Source organism: Oncorhynchus masou, chromosome 5, assembly GCF_036934945.1.
Source record: "Oncorhynchus masou masou isolate Uvic2021 chromosome 5, UVic_Omas_1.1, whole genome shotgun sequence".
Lineage (NCBI taxonomy): Eukaryota > Metazoa > Chordata > Actinopteri > Salmoniformes > Salmonidae > Oncorhynchus > Oncorhynchus masou.
Window position 1 is genome coordinate 10641209 of NC_088216.1, and position 13744 is coordinate 10654952.

At 42.5% G+C, this 13744-nt stretch overlaps 1 protein-coding gene across 1 annotated transcript; it reads right to left on the minus strand.

The window, feature by feature from the left end:
* Positions 1 to 4718: 4718 nt before the first annotated feature.
* Positions 4719 to 12341, minus strand: LOC135525910 (zinc finger protein 664-like). The gene is made up of 3 exons (XM_064953883.1): positions 12017 to 12341; positions 5547 to 5870; positions 4719 to 5482 (listed from the first exon to the last, which is right to left on the minus strand). Exons 1-3 carry the CDS (start codon positions 12339 to 12341, stop codon positions 4764 to 4766), a joined length of 1368 nt encoding a protein of 455 aa, XP_064809955.1. The 3' UTR covers positions 4719 to 4763.
* Between the last annotated feature and the right edge of the window lie 1403 nt (positions 12342 to 13744).

A 13744-nucleotide genomic window follows, 5' to 3' on the forward strand; every position in this document is an offset into this window, starting at 1 on the left:
GGTTTTTTAAAGAAAGGGAGATAGATGTAGAGCAGGGAAACGTGTTCTTAGAACACTTGTCCCGGCGGCTGCCGGAGGACATTAGAGACGTGATGGAGGCCCAGATCTCACTAGAAGAGGTTGAGAGCGCTCTTAGGAGGATGGGAAAAGCGAAGGTGCCTGGGATGGATGGGATGCAGGCTGAGTTTTACCTCAAGTTTTGGGGTATACTTGGTCCAGTGGTCCTCGAAGTCTTGAAGGCCATCCTTGAGACGGGGGTCCCGGGGGGATCAATGGCTGTTGGTGTGCTGTCACTTCTTTATAAGAAGGGGGAAGCAACTGACCTTGGCAACTGGCGGCCGTTGACCATGCTGTGTGTAGACTACAAGATTCTTGCAAAGGTTTTAGCAGACCGGTTGCGCACAGCCCTTCCCTACGTCGTCCATGAGGATCAGACGTGCGGGGTAGAGGGCCGCTCAATAAGATGGAACCTACAGTTGATCAGGGACTCCATCGCCTGGGTTGAAGATAGAGGGCTGCCTTTAATGGTAGCAGCACTAGATCAGGCGAAAGCCTTTGATCGCGTGAATAGATCTTTTCTATTCAGGGTGTTAGGTAGATTAGGATTTGGGGAGAAGTTTATAGGATGGATCCGTACATTATATGTCAGAGCGGGGTGTCGAGTTAGTGTAAATAGTCACTTAGGTGACGTTTTTGACCTCTCGTCTGGGGTCAGGCAGGGATGCCCAATCTCGGCCCTCCTCTTCACACTGTACATGGAGCCTCTGGGGGCTGCCATTAGGGCAGACACAGGGGTGGAGGGCTTGTTGATCCCTGGGAGTGGTGGGCTGCGTGTTAAGATGACGCAGTATGCCGACGACACTTCCTTGCTGTTATGTAAGGACTCGTGCCTGACAAGGTCCCTTGCCATCATTGGGGATTTCACCCAAGCGTCGGGGGCAGTTCTGAATCATGCAAAATCTTCCGTTAAGTATTTCGGAAGATGGCGCGGTAGGACGGATGTGCCCGGGGGATTATCTCTATGTGAAGGGGCCCTGAGGATTCTCGGGGTCCATTTTGAGACCTCTGGCTCAGCGACGCTAAACTGGAACATGCGTATCGCAGTGGTACAGAGGAAGCTAGCAATGTGGAAGGCTAGGTATTTGTCTTTTATGGGCAAAGTCCTGGTCCTAAAGGTGGATGTGTTGCCGTCTCTTTTGTATTTGGCATACATCTACCCATTGCCGGCTTGTCTGAGGAGGCCTCTAGTGAGGCTTGTGTTTCAGTTTATGTGGAGTGGCAGGTACGAGTGGGTCGCCAGGGCACGCATGATCTGTCCCATCGGGGAGGGAGGTAGGGGGGTACTACCTGGACTCAATTTTTGTTTCTTTCTTGTTAGCGGAGCTTGCTCAGCCAGTGATACAACCGTCCGGTTACCTCCTGCGGGTGTTCTTCTCGTACCAGGCGAGAAGCGCAATGGTGTGGTCTAACGCGGGTCCTCGGGCGGAACAGCTGCCGTGGCACTTTGGCCATGCGGCAAAGTGGCTGCGTGCGCACCCCGAGGTTGAAGATGCCCGAGTAGGTTTAGATCACAGGCACCTGTACGAAGAGGTCAGGCAGGCAGGGAGTCCTGCGCCTGTAGCGGGCATCTCGTCAGTGGTCTGGGAGGGAGTGCAGGCGCGGGGCCTGGACAACAGGCTCAAGGACCTGAATTGGTTGGGCCTCCATAAGTGCTTGCCGGTACTTTCCATCTTGTACCGGTATAGTGTGGTGCGATCCCCCACCTGTCCAAGGTCTGCTTGTGGCAGGGAGGAGACTGTGCTCCATGCCTTCTGGGACTGTGCCTGTGCCGGACTAGTATGGGCTAGGGCACGGGTGATGCTAGGTGTGGTTAGGAGGGATTTTGTTTTGACATGGGCTAGGCTAGAGAGAGGCGTAGGGAGAGCAAAGGGAACGGATAGGGACAGGTTTCTGCTCTGGCTTCTCATGAGTCTCTTTAAAAAGGGACTGTGGGAAGCCAGGCAGAATTTAGGCAAGACAGGGAGAGATTGGGGGGTGGAAGGGATAGTGAGAAGGGTGGAAGGTGATTTGAGGGGGAGGATGAAGAGGGAGGAGAGGAAGTGGGGAAAGCATGCGGCACGGGAGAGGTGGAAAGAGGGTTTAGGGATGGGAGTGTTAGAGTGAGTTTGGTAAGGGGATAGATTAGGGAAGGGGAGATAGGGAAAGGGTTTGGTATTGGTTAGGTATGACGGGGAGGTACGATGCTCCCCTGAGGTTTGTTTTTGTTTGATGTTTTTGTAAATAGAATTAAGAATGAATGAGAATTATGATTTTGTAATAGTATGAATGGTATTGATTGTAATAAATTATTTTAACCACCTTTTTGGTTTACTTCCTGTCTTTAAGCTTGGTGTGGGTTTTTCTTTTGTTTTCCTCTTAGGCATGTTTATGGTGGGTGTCTTTTTGGTCCCAGTTGTTGTTACTGGTCAATTTTCAGTCGACACCCTCAGTGTCTTTCAGAACCCCTCCTAAAAAAAACAAGCTAATATTTTTGGGTTGGATATTGCATCCAAATAATATTTTAATCAATGGCATTTCCTAAGAATGCTCATTAGTCTTGTTTATTTTCATTGTTTTTCCTGTGAACCCGTTGGTTTGTATCCGTGTCTGAAATGTGCTGTATAAATAAAGCTTGATTTGATTTGAACATATTGTAAGACAAATGAACCCAATGACTGGCAATCAACAGACTAGCAAAACCAATGAACAAATATGTGCAAAAGCAAAACAGTGTATCTCCCAATATGTTAATATCTCCCAGTTAAAATAGTGCATGGTATGTAAGTTTAGTATCACTTTTCTTTTTTTGTTGAAACTGAAATGTTTTGAAATCAACAATATGTCAAAGGATTCAACTTTCTGTAAACTGAAACAAGCAATTGGATCAAACAGATCAATCCCACTTTTCCAGCCTGCTGAAGGCGTGGTGGAGTGGTAAACACCACCCCCGGCTCTACCAAGGGCTTCAGGTGGTCTCCCACAGCTCTGCTTATGTCTTGTTCTGTGGCCTTGCTGTTCCATTTCTTGACTGCCCCTGTAACACAGAAACACATTTAGTCATATTATATAGATGCACAATCGAGAGCATCCTGTCGGGCTGTGTCACTGCCTGGTACGGCAACTGCTCCGCCCACAACCATAAGGCTCTCCAGAGGGTAGTGAGGTCTGCACAACGCATCACCGGGGGCAAACTTCCTGCCCTCCAGGACACCTACACCACCCGATGTCTCAGGAAGGCCATAAAGATCATCAAGGACAACAACCACCCAAGCCACTGCCTGTTCACCCCGCTATCATCCAGAAGGCGAGGTCAGTACAGGTTCATCAAAGCAGGAACCGAGAGACTGAAAAACAGCTTCTATCTCAAGGCCATCACTGTTCAATAGCCCCCACTAATAGTGGCTGCTGCCAACATACTGACACAAGTCCAGCCACTTTAATAATGGAAATTGATGTTAAAAATGTATCACTAGCCACTTTTAACAATGCCACTTTGTTTACATACCCTACATTACTCATCTCACATGTATATACTGTACTCGATACCATCTTGCCTATGCCGTTCTGTACCATCACTCATTCATATATCTTTATGTACATATTCTTTATCCCTCTACACTTGTGTGTACAAGGTAGTAGTTGTGGAATTGTTAGGTTAGATTGGAACTAGAAGCATTTTAGCTTCCAGAACTCTCATCCCCTTGGAACAAACAAACAAACCTCTCCAATGAGTCTCCAATACAGAAAAAACGTGCAGTCAAAATAAATTGTGATCCATGGCAACGCACTGGCTAAACGCAAAACTGGTTGACTGCCCACCTTTGAGACAATCAGCAAACAACTCCTGCAATATCCGTAGTAACTTTCCACCTTACTTCTCGCTCTCTTTTCAGGGTTCACTCAATAGTCATGTTGTTGGATCGGGCCCAGTCCCCAAAGTCATGCATTTGGGTTAGCACATTGAGAATGAATCCTGATATTCTAAAAGCAGGGCAACATTGTCAATATAATTGTACCCAAAAATGGTCAGCTGGTTGCATAAATAATTATGATTACGAAATGTTACATACATTGAAAATATGAAAATCAAAACCAAATGTACACCCATTTGTTAATATGTATTGGCAATACTTCACTTAATGGTGAGGCATGGAATAATAAAACATGTATATTTTGTCAGGCCTGATGTTTGAAATATGAGGTGATTTCAGTCATGCTTCTTCAGTAGTGGAATAAAGACAATTAGCATTTGAATGTTGTCAAGAAATACTGGAGTGATGTCAGACTGAATAAAATTGATTATAGACCAATTTATTATACTGCTTTCATCTGCAACAATTATCAAATTACATGTATTTTTTAAACAAGCAGCTTTTTCAACTTGTAGAAAACCGCTGGCTACATTTTGAAGTGCTGCATTTTGATTAAAGTGGGTGACCAACGCAATAAGTGTCACACAGCTCCTTTTTTAAATAGTTAAATAATACTCTTTCAATTCAGAGCCTGGATTTTCCCCTGCGGCTAATATCCATATCATGCTGCAATCAGTTGAACAGGGCAAACGATAAGGTAGAACATTATTAAAATACTTCTACGACAATGTTAAAACATTCTACGACAATGTTAAAACATTCTACATTGTGACATCATTAAAATACTCCTACTACAATGTTAAAACATTCTACATTGTGACATTATTTCATTGATATCCTGAAACAACTTCTTCATGTATGTATTTTCTGATGTTTGATCAGAGGTCTTTTATCAGAGTATCTCTTGTCACATTGATCACAGCTAAAAGGTTTCTCTCCTGTGTGTTTTCTCTGGTGTACTGTCAGACCGCTAGATCTAGTAAAACTCTGCCCACATTGATCACAGCTATAAGGTTTCTCTCCTGTGTGTTTTCTCTGGTGTACTGTAAGACCACTAGATTTATTAAAACTCCTCCCACATTGAACACAGCTATAAGGTTTCTCTCCTGTGTGTGTTCTCTGGTGTACTGTCAGACTGCTAGATCTAGTAAAACTCTGCCCACATTGATCACAACTATAAGGTTTCTCTCCTGTGTGTGTTCTCCGGTGTACTGTAAGACCACTAGATGTAGTAAAACTCCTCCCACATTGAACACAACTATAAGGTTTCTCTCCAGTGTGTTTTCTCTGGTGTACTGTCAGACCGCTAGATGTCGTAAAACTCTGCCCACATTGATCACAGCTATAAGGTTTCTCTCCTGTGTGTTTTCTCTGGTGTCCTTTCAGATGGCTTGATGTAGGAAAACTCCTCCCACATTGACCACAGCTATAAGGTTTCTCTCCTGTGTGTTTTCTCTGGTGTACTGTCAGACCGCTAGATGTAGTAAAACTCCTCCCACATTGACCACAGCTATAAGGTTTCTCTCCTGTGTGTGTTCTCTGGTGTACTTCAGACAGATGTAGTAAAACTCCTCCCATTTATCACAGCTAAAAGTTTCTCTCCTGTGTGTGTTCTCTCCTTATCAGATTGATCACTCATCCCACATTGATCACAGCTAAAAGGTTTCTCTCCTGTGTGTGTTCTCTGGTGTACTGTCAGATAGCTAGATGCAGGAAAACTCCTCCCACATTGACCACAGCTGTAAGGTTTCTCTCCTGTGTGTTTTCTCTGGTGAATTTTAAGTTCCGATGAAGATTTGCAACCTTTCCCACAGTCAGAGCAGCAATGAGATTTCTTCCCTGTGGGTCTCTTCTGGTGTTTCTTGAAGTGTTTTGAGGAGGAGAGTCTCTTCTCTGCCTCTTCAGCATCAGGAGGTTGTTGAGAACCCCCAGAGGATCCACGATAGTCACATCTCTCTCCTGTGTGAACAAAAAGTCAGACAGGTGGTTTAAGGCCCACAACAGCAAAAATACACTGTAAAAGGGTGATGCCAACAGCGTAGCCATTATGTTGTACAAACAATGTCTGTAATGAAATTTAATTATTTGACATTTGTCTTAAGACAGTCAAGTGAACAGCAAGTCATATTTTGTCTTGTTTTCCCATTAGTAGTAACATCGATGATTGTATGCAAGAAATACGTTTTTAAAGTTGTTGAAATCCTAAGCAGTGTGCCAGACAACGTTTGGTCTCCAATATAGGCACCTTTCTGTAGGTCTATGTTGTTGTTAGGTGAAGTTATGGGTCCTACAGTAGGTCTAAGATATAGGTATAACTAGCGGTTTCCGCATTAGCATAGAGGAATTTCTGCAACCAAATTGCGTTTTAACAAACAGAGGGCAGAGAGTGATGGAGAGCGATGCACCTATTTGGGGATGTCTGATAGTATTTACGCACCACCACTAATGATTTGTGGAGCTTCTCAAAGTAATGTTTTCTTCACCTCAAACAGCAAGTAAACAAAGTCTTAGAAATACTGTGAGGAACTATTGATTAGAGTAAAATATTTCCAGCTCTCACTCTTGATAACCACTCGACAGGAAAGGGAAAAATGTAATGCTCTGATCCAGCGGAAATGTCATACAATACCTGATTACTTCTTATCCCTTTCACAAATAGCCTACAGCTGTGTCTGTCCCAAACTCTCTGGTGTGGGAAACTGAGAGCCCAGAATATTTTATACAATGTTGCTATCATGTTTCAGACTGAACTAGGTGATAGTTGATACACTGTTTAAAGTTATATGTAGACAGGCCATGCGCAGCCAATGTGATTTATTTTTATCTGTTGGCATTTTTACATAGTTGGCAATGGCAGTAAGTTATTTCGACTATCAAATTATAAAATTTAAATATAATTTATTTATAAAACAGACTGGGACGATTTCTAATCAAATCTAACTCCCATGAAAGGGGTTCATACAAACCACAGAGACTGTGTGGGATAATAACATGGCCATGTCCTACTCTACTTGTCAGTATGTATTACTGCTACCCTGGGGAGATTGCTATACCCCTTGAACATCGGCTCCAACCCTCGTCGGATGTCAGACTCCAAAGGGAAGCACAGCCGATAGCTGCCCAGTGACACAAGCCTACAAGACGAGCTCAATAACTTCTGTGCTCGCGTCGAGGTAAGTAACACTGAAACATGCATGAGAGCATCAGCTATTTCGGACGACTTTGGTATCACGCTCTCCGCAGCCGATGTGAGTAAGACCTTTAAACAGGTTAACATTCACAAGGTCGCAGGGCCAGACGGATTACCAGGACGTGTACTCCAAGCATGCGCTGACCAACTGGCAAGGGTCTTGTCTGAGTCTGTAATACCAACATGTTTCAAGCAGACCACCACAGTGTTCTTGGGCACAGGGACTAAGGCAACCTGCCTAAATGACTACCGACTCATAGCACTTACGTCATAGAACACGTCAACACCATTATCCCAGAAACCCTAGACCCACTCCAATTTGCATACCGCCCCAACAGATCCACAGATGATGCAATCTCTATTGCACTCCACACTGCCCTTTCCCACCTGAACAAAAGGAACACCTATGATAGAATGCTGTTCATCGACTACAGCTCAGCGTTCAACGCCATAGTCCTTCAAAGAGCATCACTAAGCGAAGGACCCTGGAACTAAACACTGAGCACGCCCCCATTCTCATCGAAGGGGTTGTAGTGGAGCAGGTTGAGAGCTTCAAGTTCCTTGGTATCCACATCCTTTGTGTCCACATTATCGGCTTAGTTAACTGGTGAACTGCTGAAAGCAGTCTAATTCTAGATTTGGAATAGAATGTGCAGCATCTTTAATATATTGCTATTTGACATGACTACCAATTAATAAAACAGGGAGGAATTACTGACAGAGTAGGAGCATGGTGGTGACATCCAAGAGAGGAAAATCAGGAAGAGGAATGACAGCAAGTAGTGCAGACGAAAGGGTTAACAAGTTGGTGAAACAACATGTGCTGGAATGAAAACAATATAGGTGCTACTTTGAGAACACAAACTCACATCTTTCACAGCACAGAGCGAGGGAGTCCGGGGGATGACTGGAGGAGCAATGGAGAAAGCATTGAGGGATTATCTTGGCCTGAGTACAATTGGTGAGACTGAGTGGACGATGTTGAAGAACAGCTGAGTGAAAAGGGCTAAAGTTGGTAATGAACAGCAGTTTAGGGTCGGAGTGGGAATCGATATTTTTGTGGGTGACCTGTTAACGGTCTCAAAGATGGTGAAGGATGAATTGGGTAAAGTGGAATCGGTTCGAGTGACCAGGAGCGGTATGATGCCGATTGTGTGTCAACAGCGCAAAAGCAGAAAGCTTTGTGTGGTTTAGGTTAAACATTTCAGGTAGACGCATGTGGATGAAAATGACTGATACACGGAAGGTTTTACTGTGTTTTCGTGAAGTGGTTCTCCCATCTGTTGTAAAACCTGGGTAAGTGAGATATACAGAAGCCGCTGCAGTGTTACAATTGTAAAAAGGGTTGGACATGTGGCAAGTGCTTGTCGAAGGAATAAATATGTCATAGTCAGATGAAGCATGTTGTAATTGTGATGGGAATCACGTTCCCGGGTTACGGAGTGCCCTGTACGGATAAAGGAGGTCATAGTAGCTAGGATGATCAGGCCCATCCAGCAGGTGTCCTATGTGGAGGCAGTGAAAATAGCCGAAGGAGTAGAGAGGAGAAGGTATTTCATGTTCCACAGTCTGCAGTGAAGCCATGCAGGAGAAGGATCCCAACAGACAAATAGTGAAAGAGGTGGACTTTGTGTTTGTAGAGCAAGCGATAAATTGCATTAATAAATTATTAGTAATCTTCATCCAAACCTAGCAGTTTCCAAAATTGCGTTTGCATTGCCCTCACTGCAAACAGATTTCTGGATCTCCAGGACTTCAACAAAATGTTTCAGGGAGAACTGAATGAAGAAGTTTTCCCCTCCCAGGTTCCTGAACCAGTGTAGGGATCTGAATAGAACCATTTTTGTTTGAAATGCAGGGAAGTGGAGTGAACTTGGTTCGTGTTTATTTTTTTATTTTACAAAATTAGTATAATTTGTTAATCCCATTTTTTTTTTGCATTCGGTTATTTTTTACAACCCCGTACAGTATGTGGCAGCAAAACACCTGATGAGTGTAGTCTGACTATAAACCTCAGAGAAGAAGTCATGGTAGGAATCAAAGTGTTGGTCATTGTTTCCAGTTGACCCCTAATTAGATGTTACATTACATGTTGTTTTCTTACTTCATGTAGCCTGCTAGCTAACCAACATCTTCATACTTCTCTTATTCCTCTCTGAAAAGATACCGCTGCACAAACATGCTTATCTAGGCCTACAACAGCACTGGTCCCAGGCAGTATTAACTAGCTACGTTTGCTCTGACTCTTAATACATTTAGCAAGCTATCTAGCCCGCTAACTAGCGATTAGCAGCTAACATTACTTGAGCAACACCTTGCTAAGAAAAGACAATATTTCACCTTTAATGTAATGGCATGAAAAGAATTGGCAGAATATTATACAATATACTCAATTAACATTACAAATAGTACAGTTAGTATGAGTATTTTAACACAGCTATTGACTTATCAACAGCTCTAACAATTTGACCCCAACAGGAAATCTACACTGGTAGTTATAGAAAGACCCATTTACTATATAACCATTGATTCTTGAAGAATATAACTTATAAATGCCTCAAATGTTTCAACCGTATCACCCAAACCAGAAACCAAAACATAAGTTCGTATAACGCCACTGTTTGTAAACTAATACTATATGGCTGAGGAGTAGGGTCGATCCAAGCGTTCTGACCTCACAATGACAGTAAAGCACCCAAGCTAACTGGCTAACGTTGGATAGCTTGCTAGACACAAATCAGAGAAAACCTCACTCTTACCATTTTACTTGCCCTAGCAGAGCTGGTTAGGCTGTTTTCATGTTATCCAGAGCGTTGATGACAAACTGTGCTGTTGGCAACAAATTAATTTGGGCATTTTTGCAGATGTTTACTGAGACTGGCCATATTCAACGGGTGTTAAGCGTTATTAAATCCATCAGTTATTCGGAATATAGTTACTAAACTGGCAAGTTTGATGTATAAGTAGCCAACTAATGTTAGGTAGCTATTTAACATACCGATACACACTGCTGTAAAGATACACTATCCTTACAAAACGCATAGCATATCTCACATAACGTGTAACGTAACTTATTTGAAAAGTCATTACTTTATTACATTGCTCAACATTTGCTCAACATTTGTCATAATTATTTAACCTCTAGTGACACCACAACCCGTGAACGGGACCGTTGTCATCATCTGACACTAATTAGCATAACGCAACAGACAAATCTTCCTAGAAAATCTTCCTTTTCATGAAATATATTGGAAAACAGCTTAGCCTTTTGTTTATCACCCTGTCATCTCAGATTTTCAAAATATGTTTTACAGCTAAAGCTAGACAAGCATTTGTGTAAGTTTATCGATAGCCTAGCATAGCATTATGCCTTGCTAGCAGCAGGCAACCTTGTCACGAAAATCAGAAAAGCAATCAAATTAAATCGTTTACCTTTGACGAACTTCAGATGTTTTCACTCACGAGACACCCAGGTAGATACCCAAAGTTCATTTTTTCCCAAAAGATTATTTTTGAAGGCATAATAGCTCCGTTTGTTCTTCACATTTGGCTGAGAAATCAACCGGAAATTGCAGTCACGACAACACCCCGAAGAATATTCCAAATTAGCTCCATAATATCGACAGAAACATGGCAAACGTTGTTTATAATCAATCCTCAAAGTGTTTTTCAAATATCTATTCGATAATATATCAACCGGGACAATTGGTTTCTCAGTAGAAGCGATTGGAATAATGGCTACCTCTGTATTTTATGCGAGAATTTGTAGGGGAGCATCAGGTGACCACTTGCGCAATGAAGCCGCCTACGGGTATTTTTCAACATAAATGTGTAAAACTATGTCACAATGCTGTAGACACCTTGGGGAATATGTAGAAAGCATAATCTGGTTGATAGGGCATTCACAGCTCAATAGGGACAGATCGGAACGCAGGGCTTTCAAAAGATGAGTCAGTTCCGGATTGGATTTTTCTCAGGCTTTCGCCTGTAACATCAGTTCTGTTATACTCAGACAATATTTTTTACAGCTTTGGAAACTTTAGAGTGTTCTATCCTAAGCTGTCAATTATATGCATATTCTAGCATCTTGTCCTGACATAATATCCTGTTTATTTTGGGAACGTTAATTTTCCAAAAATGAAAATACTGCCCCCTAGTACCAACAGGTTTTTAAAGTAGTTCATTTGTATCTGCTCTCATTGGTCTTTGGCTGAATATTTTCCTCCATGTTCTTCAAATCTGAAATCGATGTGAAGTCACACCCATTTCCTGAAGAATTGCATTATGGGCCGTAAAGTACTGCGTCATATTTTGGTGAATTTAGTACGACATCCGGGAACTTTTGGCATACTAACTACATCATACTATAATAAGCAAACTATATACTCAATTAACATCACAAATAGTGCAGTTAGTATGAGTATTCTAACACAGCTCAGGTCTCTGGGCAGCCATTTTGTTTAAAAACTAGGTGGCCCCTTTAAAAAAATTGGTGAACATTCAATCAACCAATCTGCAGTTCAACCAATAACAAAGCTGTAATTACACCACTATTTTGGTAATAAGATGATGGATGGGGCTGGAGAAATGTAACTTCTCTCAAATTCATAGACAGACCTATGGATGCAAGGACTGACCATCCATGATATCAACATTATAGTTTTAACCATGTTGAGGTGATAGTGTTGGTTTACATTGTTTCTAAACATTGGAGTAAAAAAAACTTATTTGGGGATCTGATGTGGTAAAGAGTTGAACTAAGCTCATGAGGCATGCGTTATATTCTAAAAGAAATCAATGCCTATAAATAAATAAGCCAAAATATGGATGTAACAATTGCAAATTTCTCCTTTAACACCACACATCAGTTCAACAACCGCAGAGTTTGTGCTTCTGTTTTTAAAACAGTACTTACCAGTGTTAATCAGGGCCCGTTCATCGTTAGAACCATCGGACGCCTTAAGATGCGCTTGGGAAACCGGGCCCAGATATCCAGTTTCCTCCTCTTCTTCATTTTTCGCTGTGACAGTCACTTCCCCCTCCTCTTCTTTCACTGAAACGTCGCCGTCCTCTTTGACTCTGAACGAGTCTTCCGCTTCTTTAACTGGGACCGCTTTCTCTTCTTCTTTCACGGGAACAGCCTCAACCTCTACTTGTTTTTGTATTTTAACAGCCCCCTCTTCCTCCTCTTTCACGAGAGCTTCTTTCTTCATCCATCCAGCAGACCACCTCTTCTTCATCATCATCAGGAACGGGGTTAAGTTTGAGACTGGAGCTTTGAGGCATGTACTGACGTCGTTAAGCGGTATAATTCAAAGCAGTGTCCCTTTATCAGCAGCACGTGATCAATGACGTCTGAAGAATCATTTCGTCGAACACCTGATTGGTTTGGTATTGATTCATTTGGGATCGTTCGACATTGCAGCCGACAGTGCAGGTGGCTGCTGACTGCTGACTGACTAATTTACAAATCACCTTGCATCATAAATAACTTCTCATTATTATTTATAAATCAGTCAGCCAGTCACAGTTTACCCACAATGCAGCATAGACTTGATGCTCTCGATCAAGGCCAGTGGTTTCGTGGAAGACATGAAAGCGACGCTGCTACGGTGTGGGACGTCATCTGTAAAAATGTGGCTGTTCTCAATTCTGTGTCGCTCAAAGCTTTGAGTAATGAACCTATTTTTTAAAAACAATTATCTGGAAAGAGCCAATGCTTCAGGAAGCTTTGTTTCCCCATCACTACTTTTCAGCATGTTTTCTGTGAATTCGACTTCGGGAGTTTTGTAACTTTTTCCACCTTGGCTTACTGTTTGTTGGGATCTAATTGATCTCCAGTTGGCGGTCTCTGCTGACCATAACCGTGCTGGTTGGTTATGCTGTTTCGGCTAATAGCTAGTTGGCTAAATAGCTAACGTCAGCTGGCTGGCTAAGATAACTGCATATAGCTAACATTTTTTGATTGGTTCGATGGCATAATGTATTTCCAAAACGTTGGTTTACTTTAATCACTCAAGTCATGAGTGCAAACGATTGGTTTAATTTAAAGTTATACATTTTAAGTTATTACTGTTGTAGTTAACATCATAGGTAAGGATTGGTTGATTTCCAGTTTTTAAGTATGGTATTTAAGATGATTGATGAGAAAAGTATCTTCCAACCATCGGGTAACTTGTTTCATGCACATCAAAGGTGAGGGTGAATTTCAGATGTTCACTGCTTGTATTGATGAAGGAGAGGAATCGATGAAGTTCCTCTGCTGTCCACTGGAATAGAAAGAACACGTCATCAATGAAGACTTTTTCAGAGCCTGATGAGATGCTAGACAGGGTTGTTAGGGCTGACAATCACATTCTTCTCGAACAACCCCACATACAGTTACACATAATTAGATGCTAATTTTTTTTTTAAACTACAATGACCATAATGACATGAGCGCCTCCTTGTCTTGTCTGTGTTTCTTTTACACCTGCTACGTAAAAGAGACTGAAGAATGTGTAACAGTATAGCTTCCGTCCCTCTCCTCGCCCCTACCTGGGCTCGAACCATGGACTCTGAACACATAAACAACTGCTTCCCACGAAACATCGTTACCATCGCTTTAGCGCACACCCCGCTAACTAGCTAGCCATTTCACATC